Genomic DNA, 21,188 nt, shown 5'->3' with positions numbered 1-21,188 from the left:
TTGAAAATATTGGCGTGTTCTTATATAACGCGTTCCAGTAATCGTGAATGAACTAATTTTTCGTAACCAACGTGTAATTGTCAAATGGATAAATAGATTGGATGTAAATTGGATGGGTGAGAAAGAGAGTGAATAAGGTTAGAAGCGAGTAAATTCCGAGAGGGAGGTCGATTAGTATTCGTCTGGCCGATTGGATGAAACATAAAACACTCGGGCAAATTGCTACTACGTTCGGGTTGGTCGATTTTTCGGTCGGTATCCACCTCGAAAAATCTCAAATTACCGCTCGGTGCCGTTAATCAGTCCGGTTGCTACTTCGTCGGCAGACTGGACGCCTCTTCTTTTTTTTCCAAGCTTCGCGCTTCTCGCGTAAGAGCGCGCCACCACCACGGTACCTACCACTGAACCCTATTAATTACGGGTTGACGTTGATTGAATAATCGTATGGAATTATTCTAATAAGCCTCTTCTCTTCTTCTCTCCTTCCTCTCTATCCTCTGGCGCCGTTACTTCTCGCTTCTTCTGGTGCCAATCGCAATTCGAGGTGCGAACCTCGCCGATTATCGTGATTCTCCTACAAATATTCCCTCTCTCTTTCTCTCTCTTGCCATTCAAAAAGCATCCGTCGTTTCGAGAGGTACGATTAAATTTACATCTTCGAGTATACCCGAGTTTCATTATCTTTTATCAATTCTCGTTGAGCAACAAAGCGTTGACTCGATCGAGAATACGAACGTCGAGGATAAATCGAATAGCGCTTTTGAAAACGCAGCTGCGAATTTCGCTGTCGCCGAACAGCTGAACGCCGCTAGCGCGCTCTCGCGGTTTTGTCACGGTTCGCTCTCCCTCCCGAATCAGATCCACCCACAATTCATGTCCTTTATACGGACATGATATACGGCGCTTTTAACGGCTACCAAGCCAACGGGACGGTCTCGGCCTCTGCGGCGCGTGTATGCGAACCCGTGTGTGCGCGCGTAAACGTATACGAGAAGCACGCCTCTTTAGGAGGGCACGCCACTCTCCGCCGTGTATTTTACTTTTCTCCGTTATGTTAATCCGTGAATGATTTACACGAGAAAACTTGTAACCGTCTAATGGCCGGAGAAACAGTTTCTTCTGGCCTATCGCCCCGGAGAGACAATGACCGCTCCGACTTGCCAATTTTTTTCTTTCCTTTTTTCATCTATCTCTTACTCACGGAATTCATTCCCTTTCTCTCTCTCACGCGATGAGATATCACGATCTCGTTTTCGAGAATAAATCGACGATTCGTAATTTCGTGATTTCCATCGAAAGTTTTTTTTAACACATCTCGCGCATGCTAATTAAGGATTTACTGTTGTTTCGAGGGTCTTCGATCTTCGAAGCAGGAAGATCGTTAACAAAACGTGGAATGGTTATTCGAGTCGATCATCTCTCTCTCTCTCTCTGCACTCTGTAATTGCATGAAGACGTCAAGGTGGCCGATACCGATAAACCGATCCAGCCTCTCTTCCTCCATCCGTTCGCAGAAGCTTCTGCGCGAGGAAGGGAAAGAGAGAGAGAGAGAGTGAGAGAGCACCAACAATCGCAAAAGGAAGCTTAAACCGGGAAGAAATAAGGACGGAGCGAGGCCGTTTCAGATTTAGAGAGCCGATCGAGGGATAAATCTTCTCTTATTTTCTCCGTTTTTCCTTTCCCGGCCAAAGTATCCCCTCCCTCTTCTCCTTCCTTTTCTTCCCGTTTTCGCTCGAATGACTCTCGGTTTTCGAGGGGAGAAGAAGCCAACAGTATAATCCCCCCCGGTTATTAAGATGTTCGAACTGAAATATGGCGTCCAAAGGAAATAATTGCTCGCTCTCTATCCCTCTATCGGCGCGGCCAGATACCACAACCCAAACTAATTTATGGCCTCGGCCATTTAGAATCGCGGTACGTGCTCTACGCGCCCTTGCCCCCTCCGTGATATCGAGCCCCGCCACCGGTAGCCTCTCACTTTGTATTTTCTTGTATTTTCTCCTCTCTCTCTCTCTCTCTTTTCTTATTATCTCGCCGTTATTATTATTATTTTTACTTCTTCCACGCTTTTCTTGCCTCGAAGAGAAGAAGATTGGGGAGATCGGGGAGGAGCAGTATTATTGTTATTATTTTTATTTTTCGATCGTTCCATGCTCTTTTCTTGGCTTGGCTCAAGCTAAAGAGAAGAAGATTGGACAGCTTGGGCAGGAAAACTTAGCATCATTGTTATTATTATTTTTACTTTTCTTGGCCCAGGCCAAAGAGAAGAAGATTGGACAGGTCGGAGAGGAACAAGAAAATCCAGCATCATCGTTATTAATATTATTATTTTTACTTTCCTCGCTTTTCTTGACTCAGGCCAAAGAGAAGAAGAAGTGGACAGATCGGGAGAATCGACGACAATACTCGTTGCTCGGATATTGAGAAGTGCAAAGTATCACCGTTTGGAATCATTATATTGATCGTGGATGGATTCCTGACTCCTCGTGGATCGTCATTCTGAAAATGTGGATGAAAGAAATATTATCGTCGTTACATTCTCTCATAAATTCCATTTCTATACCGTGAATATTTAATTTTTTCTCTCTCTCGAATCCAATGCAAAAAAAAAAAAGGAAAAAAGAGAAGAAAATGTTGAAAAATTACTCCCGACCAACCCCCATCCATCAATGCCCGTTTCCAGCATTAAGATAGATACACAAGTATCCAACTAAACAAGGATGTTTCGGTACACAATTTCTCCTTTAACCAGCAATAATTCTTCGGTTAAGCAGAAATAGATACAAAATTATATATACGTGTATACGTGCATAAGAAGCGCCACGAAAGCGAGTCTATCTACTCTTTGAATCGCAAACGGACGAACAACCCTAAGACACCGCTCCACACGCCTCGTCACATCGATATACAGTCGGGCGCAAAAGTCTTCGTGTTCGAGTCTGAGTGCTTTAACGAGTGTTAAAATCCTCTTCGTTCCTTTTTCCTTTTCTCAAGATTAACAACTTGGCACCGTGGAGTAAAGCAAAGCGTTCAAACTCGATGAAATAATTAGAAAAAATATTCGAAGGGACGAAAATCTGTTCAACTCGAAGATATATATATATAACGATTATATGCAAGCTTTTTCTTCGAGTCGATTAACTCCTCGTACGAATCCTACTTTTGTGACCGATTATACATACGTTTATTTTTATATTATTATATAAATCTTTATATTGAAAGTGTAACATAAAATTAATTTATATATTTATAAGCATCGAAATAGAAGACAGATTTGCAAATTATTATTAACCAAAATTATTCGAGGATGTTTCGAAAAGACATTTCGTCCCTCTTCCTTTTTTCCTTCCTTTTTTTAATGTTCGACCATCTCGTTAATACGGTGACAGAAGAGAGGAGGCGAGGTTACCGCATGTGTAACTGTCGCGCATGATAAATGCGGGAAGATAGCGCGCCATGCTGGCTACCGTGCTGCTACCATGCGTCTTATTCCTGTCTAAGGATTTCGAGCAGTGCGCAGGATCATCGAAAGAGAGAGAGAATAGTGGAGTAGTAACCTTGACACTCACTCTCGGATTCAACTCGAACAGCTAGTTTTTTCCCTCGATTATCTTCACCGAGGTGGATGCCTCGAACGGAGAGGTGCTGCGTGTATCGATTTCTCTCTTCTTTCCAACCATTTTAAAGCCGATAAAACGATGGATACAAAGTTTAATTTTAAAAATATCGCAAATGGTCGATAAGGTCGAGATCGTTTCGTTTTTACTTTCCTTTTGTCGATATCGAGACTGTTTCGATATTTGATAATCGAAGAAGGGTTAGTTTGAAATTTATAAATAGAGAGAAAAATCAATTGTACGCGTTTGAATCGATGGCTCGGTGTATCTATGCGCGGGATCGATCGGCACGTCGAACCCCGTAATCTCGGCGACCGCATCTGACCCTTCGAATCTCTGCAGGGATCGCAAAAGTGATCGGGGACAAGGATTTATTCGTCGCGGTAAACGCATTGCGAAACCTCGGATTGAAACTTGGGTAATTTGTATTCAAAACCCCTTCCCAAACGCTTTCTAAACAATATACACCGATATATAAATAATTTATATATTGGATTATATTCTTCTCATTGATAAATCGTTGATAAAATTGTATTCTTATTCATAATTTCAATCTTCTTTCCGCCGAATGAGAATCAATTCTCGAGAATAATGGTACGGATTCATAGAGCGATTGGGCAATTCGTTGGTACGAGTTGTGCCTCGCGCAGAAACGAATCGATGTTACCGATCGAGCGGTTATTAAAATGTAACTAACAATCCCCTTAAAATTCATGGAGTGGTTGGATAATATCGATCGAGCGCCGCACGCTTATTACGCTACGAGCGGTCGTCAGCTGATCCGTCGCCGGTGTCCGATTACTCAAGATAGATTCGAACGGGAAACGAAAAAGAAAGTGGAGAGGGAAGGCGTTATTTTATCTTATTTTACGAACGGGGAAAAGGAAAAGAAGGAAGGAAGAAAGTGAGTTCTGAATCTGTCTAGATAGTTTAATAAGTATCTATCTAAACGTGATTCTATCTAACGATAATAATAATAATCGACGAGTGCATCCAACCGACCGATTAATTAAGAAACCGCGCTTGTTCGAGGAAAGATATTGGATCGTTTCGAAAGTTCTTTTCGTTTGAATTCATGCTTGATACTTTAATTTTTCTTTTTTCTTTCCTAAAAATGTGCAAACTTTAAAAATTATTACCTGTTACTGTTTTCTGTTCTCTCTCTCTTTTTTTTTGGTAAGAATTAAAATAATTTCTTGGAAAACTTGGAGAAGATCGATACGAATGATTTTCGAGGATCTTTTAAAAAAGTAATTGAGACCAAAAAGAAAATGAAAAATATTCTTCTAAAAATGTGCAAACTCTAAAAATTATCTTTATTTATTGCTTATTCTTTTTGGTAAGAATTGTGTAATTTTTTAGAAAATTTAAAAAAGGCCGAAAAAGATATTCCCTCCAAAATATATAAAAATTACCTTTACTTGCTGCTTATTTTTTAAGATAAGGATTGTCTAATTTCTTGGAAAACTTGGAGAAGATACGAAAAAGATATTCCCTCCAAAATATATAAAAATTACCTTTACTTGCTGCTTATTTTTTAAAGCAAAGATTGCGTAATTTCTTGGAGAAGATCGATACGAAAAAGATATTTCCCCAAACTTTAAAAATTACCTTTATCTAACTGTTTCCTTTTTTTTTTTTATTAAATTATATAATTTCTTGAATACTTTAAATATCCTAAAAATATCCTTTACTCGTTGTACATCGCAAAACAATAATTTCCATCCTCTCACAACCCCAAGGACTCTTCACGTCCCGATAAATCGCTTCGCGAGACTCGAAGAAAATGGAAGCATCGATTAAATCGTTAAAACTTGGCACAAGTCTCCGGACAGGCACGAATCCGGATGATCGAGTTGATCATCCTCGATGTGAGCTATCGTTTAATCAGAGGTAATTGGAGGCAAGAGAGGAGGCGAAATTACGCGGGCGATAATTCAACGGGGGCTGGCCTCCGATTTCCGTCATCCGATTAACTTATCGTTCGATTGGGCACACACGGTCACGAGAGGAAGCGTAAAGGCGAACCTGCTTGATTTTTCCATCGAGGCCCATTTCTCGTCCCTGCGCGCCACTTGTTCTTTAGCCCTGCTTAATACCACGTCTCTGCTCTAGTTGCTTTATCTTAAACGAGAAATGGTACGAGGAGAGGATGGTAATTTGAGGCCATTAACGAAACACGCGTGCTCGAGGGACACGTTCAAGTCGAAATCTCCCATAAGATTTCCATAACGAGTGGACGGACGCGAAGAAAAAGGAAAAAGGGAAAGTTCGTTCAGCGAAGTCGATGATCGTTTTTCACGAGCGAGGCAAGAGAAAAGATGGATTTTAGGAGGGGAAAATCGAAGAGCGTTTAACTGTTAATTCGTTTCGTAAATAGATAGGAAGAAAAGGGGAGACACGTTGATAATTGCAACGAGTAAGTTTTTGTTCCATTCTTATGCTTTAACGAAAGATGAAGAGAATATTGCGTCGATGCTTGTTTAAAATACTTTGAAGACTATTAATATTCAATAATGAAGAATACGATTTTTGGAGTGAGTTTAGAAAATAAAATCCAATAAAAGAATTCTAAAAACGAATACGTATTTGATTACAAATAAGAACTTTTCAAACGATAATCGCAAAAATATAATACACAAAATGGCCGACGTATCCTCTTCTCGTGCAATTAATAACCGAGAGATAATTTTTTCTTTCTTCAGAAGAAAACAAAAATCTAAAAAAACGAATACACAAAATGACCAACGTATCCTTTTCTACAATTAATAACCGAAAGATAATTCTTATTGATAAAGATTTCTGGAGTAAATTTAGAGAATGTAAAGAAACGAATACGTATTCGATTACAAATACTTTTCAAATAATCATCAATGTACACAAAATGGCCAACGTATCTTTTTCTCGTGCAATTAATAACCGAGAGATAATTTTTTCTTTCTTCAGAAGAAAACAAAAATCTAAAAAAACGAATACACAAAATGACCAACGTATCCTTTTCTACAATTAATAACCGAAAGATAATTCTTGTTTTCATTGATAAAGATTTCTGGAGTAAGTTTAAAAAATGTAAAGAAACAAATACATATTCAGTTACAAATACTTTTCAAATAATCATCAATGTACACAAAATGGCCGATGTTCTCTTTCTTCAGGAGAAAATAAAAATCTAAAAAAATACACAAAATGACCAACGTATCCTCTTCTCGTGCGATTAATAACTGAGAGATAATTCTTGTTTTCATTGATAAAGATTTCTGGAGTAAGTTTAAAAAAGAAACGAATACGTATTCAATTACAAATATTTTTCAAATAATTATCAATGTAACAAAATGGCCGACGTATCTTTTTCTCGTGCAATTAATAATTCTTGTTTTCGTTGATAAAGATTTCTCTTCAGGAGAAAATAAAAATCTAAAAAAACGAATACGCAAAATGCCCAACGTATCTCGCGCAGTTAATAACCGAGAGATAATTCTTGTTCTCATTGATAAAGATTTCTGGAGTGAGTTTAGGAAATGTAAAGAAACGAATACGATAATCACGCGATGTACACAAAATGGCCGACTAGGTTGTCCTCCTCTCGCGTAATTAACAAGCTCGGGGATAATTCAGTGGGATAATTCAGGGGAACGGCCGAAGGTGGCGAAACGTGGAAATCTATTCGATAATAATACGAACGTCGTTAACAGTTGTCGAGCACGAGGCTGTGTAACCCTTATCTTTCGGACGATCGATAAAACCTGCTGTGAAATGGACGCCGGGAAAATTTAAATTGCGCGCGCTTCGACCATAATCGTCCTTAATTCGTTGCCGCGCTATAATCGAAACGATACTGTTTCGATGCTGTTCTTATTATCCACCCTCTTTCACCTTTCCTTGCGATTCGAGGGGATCGAGAAGAGAAGGGGAGAATGAGAAAAATTTCAAATTAGAATTCTAAATTATTGAATTGCATTTATTTGAATTCGATAACATCACCGATTTATACACATTTTTCCATCTAATTTACATTAATAACGAACGATCGAACTTTTGAACGAAATTATTTTCATATACATATACATATATATATTGTTTGTACCGGCAAACGATCAATCAAATACGTATCCATATATTTGAGTAAATATTTATATCGAAATAAAAAGACAAATAAGATGTTCCTTTGACTTTTATCGTGAAGTAAATAGACAAATAAGTAAAAAAATTAAATAGAAAGATACTGTGGATAAATAAGAAAGAATGATTAAATATTCGCGCGATAAATTTTCCTCCATATTCGTGCGTTGTTTCATCGTATATTATATTGCTCGAATTCCTTGAAATTCGTGAACTTTACGTCGTCTCGTACGTTTGCACCAACTTTACGCGGCTTCTTCTTATTTTTTTGGCACTGGTATTGGTCGCCGAAGAAGTTCCACATGCACAAGGACTCGTTGTACTGGACAGCTGGGAAAAATGCACAATTTTAACGCGCATCACTCCAAGTACAAACACTCGCGTTAAAATTAGAACCGATCGAGCAGAGACAGACTTGTTTCTGTCTCCACTTATACGAATTATTCTCATCGACAAAGAGAGGGGGATCCTCACCCAACTGCGTGTGATCAGGGTTCCACATGATACTGTTCACTTGCAAATCCTTATCCACCATTATCATGTCCACAACCCGATCGAGGCTGCCCAGGACGGGCATTAACGTGCATTCGGCCTGTTGCACGAAGTATGACCAATTAACGACCAGCTCCGCGCTGTGCTTGTTCCACGCGAGGTTCTTCACAGCGCCGTGAAAGTACACGTTTCGATAACCCTCCGGGACCAATTTGTTCACGTTCCACAGCGACAGCGACGCGTTCCCGTAACCGCCGCCGATGCACAGGTACCCGCTTTCGTAAGGGTGCCAGGCCAGTGCCTGAAACCACCGAAATTATTCAATATATATATATCTTATTGTTATTTGCGCGATCCAGTATATTTAGGAAGGAATTTGCTTACCAGAACGGGCTCGCAGTAATCGATATCCACGTAGGGGATCAGATAAGGCCAGAGAAATATACGAATATTCCTGTCCAAGGAATGATGAGAGGCGGAGGCGATGTATCGATAATTGGAGGAAAATTCGAGCAACAAAATCTCCGAGACGTGGGCGTGATTGTATTGGACGACGTTGCCGTTTTCCACCGAATGGACCGTGATCACTCCCACGCATCCGCTGCAAATGACACGCGACGAAACGAATCTCTTCAACTCGGTCCACTCTTCGAGAATTCCGTTTAATAAAATATGTACGTGCGTACAGGCGCTATGTAAGGTTTTGCCACAGCGTTCGAATTTAATTTAAATGGTTTAAATTCAATTCGGTCGTTTAAATTCGTGAAATCAGTTTATCGAGTCCCGTCGAATGTACACGCTTTTCCTCGGGGCGCGCTACTAACGCAAATATTATTATTTAACCGCATCTGCGACATCGATCACATCGCAGTGAATTCGGTAGATTGAATAAGTGTGTGTATATATGTGTGTGATAAGATGTGCGTTGAACGACGCGTTTATATAAATGCGTGATGAACGTTGGAGTGCTTGCAAAATTTTTAGAAATATTAATTGGATAACTTTAAAGAAAAGAAATTAGTGAATATTTCGATTCGTGAATTGGTTCTCAGAATGTGAATATATATTGAGATTAAGTCAAATTGAAATTTAATGTGCGATATTTTTATTCTTTTTTGAATTTTTTGATGATCTTGGAATATTTGGATAACTTTAAAGAAAAGAAAATATTGGACAATTTTTTGTGAATTGGTTCTCACAATATGAATATATCGAGATTTGACATTTTTACTTTTTTTTGGATTTCTTGATGATCTTGGAATATTTAGATAACTTTAAAAAAAGAAAATATAATTTTTTCGATTCGTGAATTGGTTCTCAGAATGTGAATATATCGAGATTTGACATTTTTATTCTTTTTTGGATTTTTTGATGATCTTGGAATATTTAAATAACTTTAAAAAAAGAAAATACAATTTTTCGATTCGTAAATTATATATCGAATGTGAATATATTGAGATTTTTATTTTTTTTTTTGGATTTTTTGATGATCTTGGAATATTTAGATAACTTTAAAGAAAAGAAAATACTGGACAATTTTTTGAATTGATTCTCAGAATGTAAATATATTAAGACTTGATTTTTATTCTTTTTTGAATTTTTTGATCTTGGAATATTTAGATAATTTTAAAAAAAGGAAAATACAATTTTTCGATTCGTAAATTATATATCGAATGTGAATATATTAACTTTTATTCTTTTTTGAATTTTTTGATCTTAGAATATTTAGATAACTTAAAAAGAAAGGAAATACAATTTTTCGATTCATGAATTGGTTCTCAGAATGTGAATATATTGAGATTTTTATTCTTTCTTGGATTTTTTGATGATCTTGGAATATTTAGATAACTTTAAAGAAAAGAAAATACTGAACAATTTTTTGAATTGGTTCTCAGAATGTAAATATATTAACTTTTATTCTTTTTTGAATTTTTTGATCTTGGAATATTTAGATAACTTAAAAAAAAGGAAATATAATTTTTCGATTCGTAAATTGGTTCTCAGAATGTGAATATATCGAGATTTGACATTTTTATTCTTTTTTGGATTTTTTGATGATCTTGGAATATTTAAATAACTTTAAAAAAAGAAAATATTGAACAATTTTTGAATAGAATATTTAGATAACTTTAAAAAAAGAAAATACAATTTTTCGATTCATGAATTGGTTCTCAGAATGTGAATATATTGAAATTTTTATTCTTTTTTGGATTTTTTGATGATCCTAGAATATTTAGATAACTTTAAAAAAAAGAAAATACTGTATTGGGATACTATATTCATATTAAGTCAAATTGTTGAAATTCAATACATATTCTCACTAATTTTTACATTTTCCAGATTCTACTCACGTGATGACGTATCGATCATCCTGTGGCCAGCAGATGCAACGGGCGTAACACAGTGGCAAGTAGTTCTTTCCGCAGCACGGGCTCGTCCAAATTACCTTCTGAGAGTCGACGCAGTACAAGTTCACCTGAGACGACTTGGTGCAAATGGCCAGCTTTGTACCTTGATAACAACGTTCCTTGTAAAACTCTCTCTCTCTCTCTTTCGCTTTCATCCAACCGCTTACCCGCTTTGCTCCATTTCAGCGCGGAAATATTTGATATTTCCACGTTCTCCAGCTCCGTGTTATCGCTTGCATTCTGCCCGTTGTACAGCGTCACGATATCCTGGACCGCCGCTGCGATGATATTTCTCGATCCCCAATCGACCAGCCGTCCCTGCACTTGGATGCGAGCAAAGGAAAGAGGGGGCAGATGTACCCTTGTTAATTATTTCTCCCGAGCAAGAAAAGGAAAAGAGGAAGAAAAGAAAAATGTAGCTCAGATTAAAAAGTAATAAAACTTCGCGTCGAATCGAATTCGAATATCGCTTATCATACACTTCGAGCTTATATTTCGAGTATCGAAGAACAAGAAAGAAAGAGAGAAATACCCGAACGACTCGCGATAAAACTCGAATCGAGGGCGATGACGATTTCGATGCAAATACGACGCAGCGAGATTAAAATACAAATTTTTCTTTTTTTCTCCTTTTACTTTATTAAAATATTAGGGAAATGTAGAACGAGGGATATATGTGAAAGGCATTAGCTCGCAAACCGAGCGAAACGGTTTATTTAAAATACGTGAAATGAAATTCTTACTCGGCAACGTTGGACGTGGCGAAGTTTGGAATCCGGGCATATCTAATATGGAGTCTATAATGCCTATTAAAGGCCTCTTTCGTGGCTTCGATTTCCACATTCCATCTTCAAACTGATCCTCGTCCCACAGCTCCCTAGGCCGGCCTGCTAAGTTTCCAGGCAACTTGTTCTCCGTGGATAAGTGGTTTGCGCGCAGCACTTGTTTCTGTCTCACCCCTGGTATTACGTTTTCTTTCACCATTAATTGGTGCATAAATTTCCTCTGCCATTTAGTATGCAGAGAGTCCACCTGTGCCGTTTGTCAGGGTTTAGCGCGGTTTAAACGACACTTGACAAACATATCTCCCCCCTCCCTCCCTTTCTTCTTTTTCTTTTATCGTTGCACAATGGCGAATCTATGGATTTTATGGATTTTTTTTTTTTCTTTAATCCAACCTCGAAATTTTCTCGAAAGTTATCTATAAAAGGTAGAAGCCAGGTTTTAGATCCTACTTTTAAATAAGATATTTTATGGCAGCAAAGTTATCGTATGAAAATTTTACGATCCTATCTCTTGAGGAGATGATACATATTAACAACGTGGCACAATGTAAATAGAATCGATTGAGGATCGATTATTGATTACGATCGATCGAAACACGAACGATTACGTTATGAAAATTTCTGCGATTTAATCATCGAAAGTGAATCTCTCCAAAGGATATCGCGTGGAGGGATTCTGACTTTCCTCTCACAGTTCTCTTGCCACCTTTCGTTCAAGAACGAAAGCAGCGAGGCACGCTGTTTCGATATTATCGCTGCCAATTAGTGAAACTATTCACTGGCTAAATCGTTTATAATAATAATGATGATGATGATGAAAAAGCGAGGCGTGATGAACTGACAGACTGGTTTACGAGAGATGGGGAGGAAAAGAGAAAAAGAGATTGACAGGTCGATGTCACGGTAAAATGGTGCAGGTAGCAGCATCGAAGTAGCGTTTCACGCAGGAAATTAAATTCTTGTTCGATGCTCGAATTTTCCGATCGTTTTACAAAGATCGTTCCTAGCAAAGTTAGTTTTGGGAGAGCGAGTAAAGAATCGATGTTATCGCACTCGTTTCATTATCTCTCGAGGTAATAATTAAGAAGAATTTTCGTAAGTTATGGAAATTTAAGATAAGAGATACGATGTCGATCTTAGTTAACTCCTGAGAGTAAGAAATAAAAGATACGTGAAAAATAAAAAGGGAGAAGCTTTTCGAGGCAAATTCGATTTCTTTATAATATCTTTTTAGAAGATTTTGAGCATTTTTCTTGTTTCGTTTCAGAAACGGAATTTTATTTTATTTTTTCTCGCCATTTTATTCAATATCCTCGATAAATATTCATTATACAATAATAGAATAATAATATAAGAATATAAAAAATTGAGGAAAACTGTAATTGTTTTTTCTCGTCAATTGAAAAATTAATCGAACGAAAAAAAAAAATATTCAATATTCAATTTTCGAGATTTTGAATATTACACAGACAACTCTGACTTTTATTAAATATCCTCGATAAATATTCGTTATACAATAATATAATAATAATATAAGAATATAAAAAATTGAGGAAGGCTATTATTTTATTTTTTCTCGCGTCAATTGAAAAATTGATCGAACGAAAAGAAAAATATTCAATTTTCGAGATTTCGAATTTTACACAGACAACTCTGAGGTCGCCATTTTATTCAATATCCTCGATAAATATTCATTATACAATAATAGAATAATAATATAAGAATATAAAAAATTGAGGAGGGCTATTATTTTATTTTTTCTCAATTGAAAAATTGATCGAACGAAAAAGAAAAATATTCAATCTCTCTGAGGTCGCCATTTTATTAAATATCCTCGATAAATATTCATTATACAATAATATAATAATAATATAAGAATATAAAAGATCGAGAAGAACTGTAATTGTTTTTTCTCGTCAATTGAAAAATTAATCGAACGAAAAAAAAAAATATTCAATATTCAATTTTCGAGATTTTGAATATTACACAGACAACTCTGACTTTTATTAAATATCCTCGATAAATATTCATTATACAATAATAGAATAATAATATAAGAATATAAAAAATTGAGGAGGGCTATTATTTTATTTTTTCTCAATTGAAAAATTGATCGAACGAAAAAGAAAAATATTCAATATTCAATTTTCGAGATTTTGAATATTACACAGACAATTCTGACTTTTATTAAATATCCTCGATAAATATTCATTATACAATAATAGAATAATAATATAACAATATAAAAGATCGAGGAAAACTGTAATTATTTTTTCTCGTCAATTGAAAAATTGATCGAACGAAAAAGAAAATATTCAATTTTCGAGATTTCGAATTTTACACAGACAAATGAGGTCGCCATTTTATTCAATATCCTCGATAAATATTCATTATACAATAATAGAATAATAATATAAGAATATAAAAAATTGAGGAGGGCTATTATTTTATTTTTTCTCAATTGAAAAATTGATCGAACGAAAAAGAAAAATATTCAATCTCTCTGAGGTCGCCATTTTATTAAATATCCTCGATAAATATTCATTATACAATAATATAATAATAATATAAGAATATAAAAGATCGAGAAGAACTGTAATTGTTTTTTCTCGTCAATTGAAAAATTAATCGAACGAAAAAAAAAAATATTCAATATTCAATTTTCGAGATTTTGAATATTACACAGACAACTCTGACTTTTATTAAATATCCTCGATAAATATTCATTATACAATAATAGAATAATAATATAAGAATATAAAAAATTGAGGAGGGCTATTATTTTATTTTTTCTCAATTGAAAAATTGATCGAACGAAAAAGAAAAATATTCAATATTCAATTTTCGAGATTTCGAATTTTACACAGACAACTCTGAGGTCGCCATTTTATTAAATATCCTCGATAAATATTCATTATACAATAATAGAATAATAATATAACAATATAATTCTTTGAATGGAGACAAATATAAAAGATGGAGGAGGGCTGTAATTATTATTTTTTTCTCGTCGTCAATGAAATGGCGATTGAAAAATTAGTCGAAAGAGGAAACTTTCAATTTTCGAGATTTCGAATTTTACACAGACTTGGACTCTTGGATCGCCACTTTTATTAAATATCCCCGATAAATATTCATTCCGCGTCTCTCGTGGAAATGCTTGCAGATTTTACTCCTTCGAGGAGGATATCTCGAGGGAAAACGTCTCCTTCTCTTTTTCCCTTTTCTTCCCCTTCGTATCCCCCGCGAAAACTCGAACCACGTTTCCCTCGGCTGAAACACTGAAAACAGTAATTTCCGAGCCACCACTCGCCGCGATTTCGATCTTATCTCTGCCGATTATCGAAGATTACGTGCCCCCGTCGATAAACACGAACGAGGGATACCTGTGGCGCCCACATCCGCGCCGGTCTTTATGCTAATTTAGACGATTCTCGCGACGAGACGAGTATTGCCGCCGACCACCGTTCGCGGAATCGAACGTGATTCTATAGAAAAAAGAAAAAAGGAGGAAAGAAATATACGTTTAATACGATCGTTCTTATGCGTCCAAAGATTATATCGCTCTTTTCCATTGCAATATGGCGTCGCAACAAATGCGAAAATCGAATTTACACCATTCGATCCGCGTACACAAAGGCGCAAGCTCAAGTATACTTTTTATTTTTCCTTCTTTCTCAAAATTTTCCAAATTTTTCTCCCATTGCGGACGCAATTATGTTGCTCTCATATGTGTAAGTTCGTTTTTATATCTCGAATATTTGTAAGAATTAGTCCGAGTAATTCAGGTATACGCTTTTTATTTTTCGTATTCTTTTTTTAATTATCTAAGATTTTTTGATCGATTTCGCAACAAAAATTTTTCCTTTTTTAATTATCCCAAAATTTTTCAAATTTAATTGAAAAAATTAATTTACACGTGCATAATAATTTGTACAATTTTTTCTTTTAATTATCTCAAGATTTTTAAAATTTTTTGCTCTTTCTACGTAATATTTCAGTTTATAGTATTAATTCGAATATACTTTTTTATTCTTTCGTATAATTTTTTCTTTTTTAATTATCCCAAACTTTTTCAAATTTTTTGAAAAAATTAATTTACACGTGCAATAATTTGTACAACTTTTTCTTTTAATTATCTCAAGATTTTTTAAAATTTTTTGCTCTTTCTATGTAATATTGCAGTTTATAGCATTAATTTGAATAATTCAAATATACTTTTTTATTCTTCGTTCGTATAATTTTTCTTTTTTAACTATCCCAAACTTTTTCAAATTTTTTGAAAAAATTAATTTACACGTGCATGTAATAATTTGTACAACTTTTAATTATCTCAAGATTGTTAAAATTTCTTGGGGATATTTCCAATTATATACACAACAGGTAACGCTCGTCGTGGAGCATTAAGATGAACAAATCGTTGGACGGATAAAGTCTATTTCTCCGAGTGATCGGAAACGAGAAAAGGATGGACAATCGATTTTTCGAGCCAAATGAAATAAATAAATAAAATTATAAACTGAATTTTTATCAAAAACAACGTTCGATGAGGTTCCATTATCGCATCGAAGATTCAAAAATTCCAATTTCATTCTGCCAAGCTATGACATAAATATAATTTCGAAACCTTTTCCTATTTATTAAACTTATATACAAACATAATCTCACCTGTTTGAACACATCGATCTCGTCCCTCTGCAACTGATTCTCGTTCCTTTTCTTCAAAAGATAATTAGCAGCTTCCGAGTTATAATTAAACTTTATGAATCTGTCCTCGTAATAAGTTTTCTTCGGCGCTTTCAGCGTGTACTTCTTAACGATTTGTTGGACAGATTTCGCAACGGTTACCTGATAATTCGCCACCACCGGTTTTTGGCTATCCTTATCCTGAAAAAAATAAATAAATAAATAAATAAATAAATAAAAGCACCGAAATTGCGCGTGTTAGACTCAATTCTTTTTAAAAAGAAAAGAAAAATTATTCGAATGCTATTTAAATAAAAGAAGAAACACAAACAACAATATTCGATATCTGTTATCGGCACGTAATCGTTTGATCAAACGGAGTGACGGGTAAAGAGGAGAGAAATATAAAACTAGACGAGAAATTTCATTGATTATCGAGGAGGATGGACGTTTGAGGGGCAAGTTTGGCAAGATAATTTGCGCTGCGGGCATTATGCATTCGTTTGGAGAGAAATACGAAGGGATACAATATTTATACGGACCGGTATTCGTGCCTCCAACGAACATCTGGTTTCGACACGAGCGACGGATAGATAGAGGACTGGCTCTTGAACCTGATCTCCTGTGCGTACGAACAGGTTTAAATTTCTTACTCTTAACGCTTGTAAACGACTGATCGTATTAGTCCGGGATTTTTATACGTCGATCAATTCGAAATATCGTGTGAATGAAGTGTGTCTGAACGAGATGGAATGGAATTAGATTTCTCGATCGGGGGCGATCGATTTTATGTATGGATAGAAAACGTTTTGAAACGTTTGACACGAGAAAACAATGAGAACGATCGAAGCGGCTTTCTATGATTCTTCGTATCGAAAATGTAGGTTTCTTAATTCTCTTTCGGGCTCAAAAATTTTATGCGAATTTTTTTACTCTTGCAACAGGGAAATGAATGAAAGGATGTGCTTTTCTAAACCAGTTCGGCGAGATTCGGATCTTAAGTTTGTAAGTATGATATATAACCAAAGAAATCTAATAATTTTATATATATTTATTTATCAGAAAACTCACTTTATCAAAGTTATAAAACTCACGGATCAAATTCTTGAATTACACAATAAAATTTCGCAGAGAAAGAAATTTCATATTCTTAATCTTCTTATATTTATCATAAAGGAGTTTCATCTTGTTCAATTTCGCAAAGATCAAAGATCAAAAAAACGCAAAATCATACCATATCAATCATCCTCGAATCATACCATAAAGATTCTTCGCCATGTTCAATTTCGCAACAAAAATGAAAAAAGCATGAACAAAATCCTTGAATCGTATTTGTCACAAAGATTCTTCGTAACAAAAATCAAAACAAGTAGAAAATTTTTTAATCATACTTGTCACAAAGATTCTTCGCCATATTCAATTTCGCAACAAAAATCAAAACAAATAAAAAATTTTTGAATCGTATTTGTCACAAAGATTCTTTGTCGATTTCGCAACAAAAATGAAAAAAGTACGGGCAAAATCCTTGAAAATTTTTTAATCGTATTTGTCAAAGATTCTTCGCCATGTTCAATTTCGCAATAAAAATGAGAAAAGCGCGGGAAAAATCCTTGAAAATTTTTTAATCGTATTTATCAATAAAGAATATTCTCCATATTTAATTTCGCAACAAAAATGTAAAAAACATGAATAAAATCCTTGAATCGTATTTGTCACAAAGATTCTTCGTAACAAAAATCAAAACAAGTAGAAAATTTTTGAATCGTACTTGCCAACAAAAATTATTCTCCATGTTCAATTTCGCAACAAAAATGTAAAAAACATGAATAAAATCCTTGAATCGTATTTGTCACAAAGATTCTTCGTAACAAAAATCCAAACAAGTAGAAAATTTTATTATCCTACTTATCAACAAAGAATTATTCTCCATATTCAATTTCGCAAGAAAACAAGCGGAAAATTTTTGAATCGTATTTATCAACAAAGATTATTCACCACATTCAATTTCGCAACAAGGATTGAATCTTCGTCATATTCAATTTGGACCGAAAGAAAGGCGAAAGAAAGAAAGAAAGAGAAAAAGAAAAGTAATAGATCATTCCGCCATATTCTCGATCCATATTTATCACAAAGGCGCTTCACTTTATCCGAGCGGCTCGCCGAGGAGGAGGAGGAGGAGGAGAGGAGGGAGGAGAGGAAGAAAATGGAAGAAACTCGCAACAACCCGACCAATTACAGGGACGTCCCTTGGAAAGAAAACGGCATGACGTAGAACCGGGAGCGAGGTGCAATAAATCGCGATACAGACGATTTAAATGGACGATCGTTCACCGTTACGGGCCGGCAGAACTGCCTCGGGGGAAACGCGATCGTAACTCGGAATTAGGATGCCACCTTTTCTGCTTTCTCGCGTTTAAAGTATCGTCCCGGAAATCCCCGTGTTTGCCCTGGGCTCGTCGCTGCGCCTATAACAAACGGCCGCCATATTTATAGCAATTTCTCGCGATAAATGCCGGCCACGTGATGCGCGCGAACGGGCCAACGAATGAAAATAATAACTCGGCGGATCTAACTTATGGCCACCGATATTTCATTACCGTTTGTCGCGATTTTCTAGTCCCTCTCCCCCCCTCGTTCCAATCACGTATATCGCCATTTTAGGCGAACCATTGAATTTATCGGCCGTCACCTTCGCTCGTCAAATGGAATTCTAATGAACTATGGTGGCCATAGTTCAGGGGGGAACGATACTTTTCTTTCCCGCCCTTTGTGTCCAACTTAAAAATGTTCTCTTTCTTCGAAAGGAAATTTTGTACCCTCGATCCATTTCTAGATATATTCGAAATATAGGGGAAATATAGGTGAAATATTACTAGGCGAGAAATGAAAATTGTCTTTTCTTGGAGCGAATTCGAGTGATACGTGAAATAAGTTCTTGTTGGGAAACTTTTTATTAACTCTCATTTCTGGTATAAATTTATTTTTTATGTGCAATGTTTATATTTTATCAAACCAAACGAATATTTGACCGGTTATAAAATAATATAAAGCATAGCATGTTCGTTACATTATCTTTTATTTTACAGTGCTTACTTTATCAACCCGAATCAATTTCCATACAATTACCTTTTATTCTTCCTTTCGTACGATCCAAATCGAAAACGAGTAATATTCGATAGCATTGGAATTGTGCATATAATTACTTTTTATTCTTTATTCGAATATTCGACAACATTGGAATTGTGTATCTTTTTCCATATAATTACTTTTTATTCTTTATTCGAATATTCGACAATATTGGAATTGTGCATCTTTTTCCACACAATTACTTTCTATTCTTTATTCGAATATTCGTCAACACTGGAATTGCGTATCTTTTTCTATACAATTACCTTTTATTTTTCGTACTTTCGTATTTTATCGATCCAAATATTCGTCAACATTGGAATTATACATCTTTTTCCATATAATTATTTTTATTCTTTATTCGAATATTCGTCAACATTGGAATTGCGTACCTTTTTCCATACAATTACCTTTTATTTTTCGTACTTTTGTACTTTATTCAAATCAAACGAAAACGACTAATATTCGACAACACTGGAATTGCATACATTTTCCATATAATTACCTTTTATTCTTCCTTTCGTACTTTATCCAAATGACGAATATTCGTCAACATTAGAATTATGCATCTTTTTCCATACAATTACTTTCTATTCTTTATTCGAATATTCGTCAACATTGGAATTGCATCTTTTTCCATATAATTACTTTTTATTCTTTATTCGTCAACATTTGTATTTGAATTGTATTTTCTTCCATACAATTACCTTTTATTTTTCGTATTTTCGTACTTTATCGATCCAAATATTCGTCAACATTGAAATTGTGCATCTTTTTCCACACAATTACTTTATTCGAATATTCATCAACATTGGAATCGCGTATCTTTTTCCAGTTACTTTTTATTCTTCCTTTCGTACTTTATCCAAATGACGAATATTCATCAACATTGGAATTGCATCTTTTTCCATATAATTACTTTTTATTCTTTATTCGAATATTCGTCAACATTGGAATTGCGTACCTTTTTCCATACAATTACCTTTTATTTTTCGTATTTTCGTACTTTATCGATCCAAATATTCGTCAACATTGAAATTGTGCATCTTTTTCCACACAATTACTTTATTCGAATATTCATCAACATTGGAATTGCATCTTTTTCCATATAATTACTTTTTATTCTTTATTCGTCAACATTTGTATTTGAATTGTATTTTCTTCCATACAATTATCTTTTATTTTTCGTATTTTCGTACTTTATCGATCCAAATATTCGTCAACATTGAAATTGTATATCTTTTTCCACACAATTTATTCGAATATTCATCAACATTGGAATTGCATCTTTTCCATATAATTACTTTTTATTCTTTATTCGTCAACATTTGTATTTGAATTGTATTTTTTTCCATACAATTATCTTTTATTTTTCGTATTTTCGTACTTTATCGATCCAAATATTCGTCAACATTGAAATTGTATATCTTTTTCCACACAATTACTTTATTCGAATATGCATCAACATTGGAATTTCGTACCTTTTTCCATACAATTACCTTTTATTTTTCATATTTTCGTACTTTATCGATCCAAATATTCGTCAACATTGAAATTGCATATCTTTTTCCACACAATTACTTTCTATTCTTTATTCGAATATTCAACTCAACATTGGAATTGCGTATCTTTTTCCACTTTTACTGTTCCTTTCCTACTTTATCCATCCAAATGAACGACGAATTAACAGCGAATCGTTATTCCAGCCATATTCCATTCCCATTTCTCTTTCGATTGGCCGCGCTTTTTATCGAACCGAACGAAAGTGAACGAGGATACCGGCGACAAAGATCGGGCCCTCGGCCAGTGTGCGCGCAGCCACACATCGTATCGACTCGTATCCGTCGAAAGGGAGCGGCGAAAAAATAAAATGAAGCCCTCGGTCGCGTATTTTCCGCTCGTGAGCTTGGCGCCAAACACGCGATACGGTAGGCAGCGTCAAGGTAAGCACATTG

General features: G+C 35.2%; 1 protein-coding gene across 2 annotated transcripts in view; it reads right to left on the bottom strand.

The window, feature by feature from the left end:
* Positions 1 to 7,554: 7,554 nt before the first annotated feature.
* Positions 7,555 to 21,188, bottom strand: part of LOC108003952 (protein cortex-like) — a 187,669-nt gene continuing 174,035 nt past the window's right edge. For both annotated transcript variants that reach the window (XM_062083449.1, XM_062083448.1), the window contains exons 2-8: positions 16,090 to 16,308; positions 11,380 to 11,668; positions 10,804 to 10,959; positions 10,580 to 10,739; positions 8,613 to 8,829; positions 8,211 to 8,529; positions 7,555 to 8,066 (exon numbers count right to left, since the gene is read on the bottom strand). In XM_062083449.1, coding sequence (XP_061939433.1) covers positions 7,909 to 8,066; positions 8,211 to 8,529; positions 8,613 to 8,829; positions 10,580 to 10,739; positions 10,804 to 10,959; positions 11,380 to 11,668; positions 16,090 to 16,308 — 1,518 coding nt within the window. In that variant the 3' untranslated portion in view covers positions 7,555 to 7,908. The remainder of the gene's footprint in view (positions 8,067 to 8,210; positions 8,530 to 8,612; positions 8,830 to 10,579; positions 10,740 to 10,803; positions 10,960 to 11,379; positions 11,669 to 16,089; positions 16,309 to 21,188) is intronic.

The sequence above is a fragment of the Apis cerana genome, linkage group LG1 (genome assembly GCF_029169275.1).
Source record: "Apis cerana isolate GH-2021 linkage group LG1, AcerK_1.0, whole genome shotgun sequence".
In the NCBI taxonomy this organism is placed as follows: Eukaryota; Metazoa; Arthropoda; class Insecta; order Hymenoptera; family Apidae; genus Apis; species Apis cerana.
Note: the sequence above shows the minus strand (reverse complement) of the source record. Positions and strands in the feature narration are given on the sequence as shown.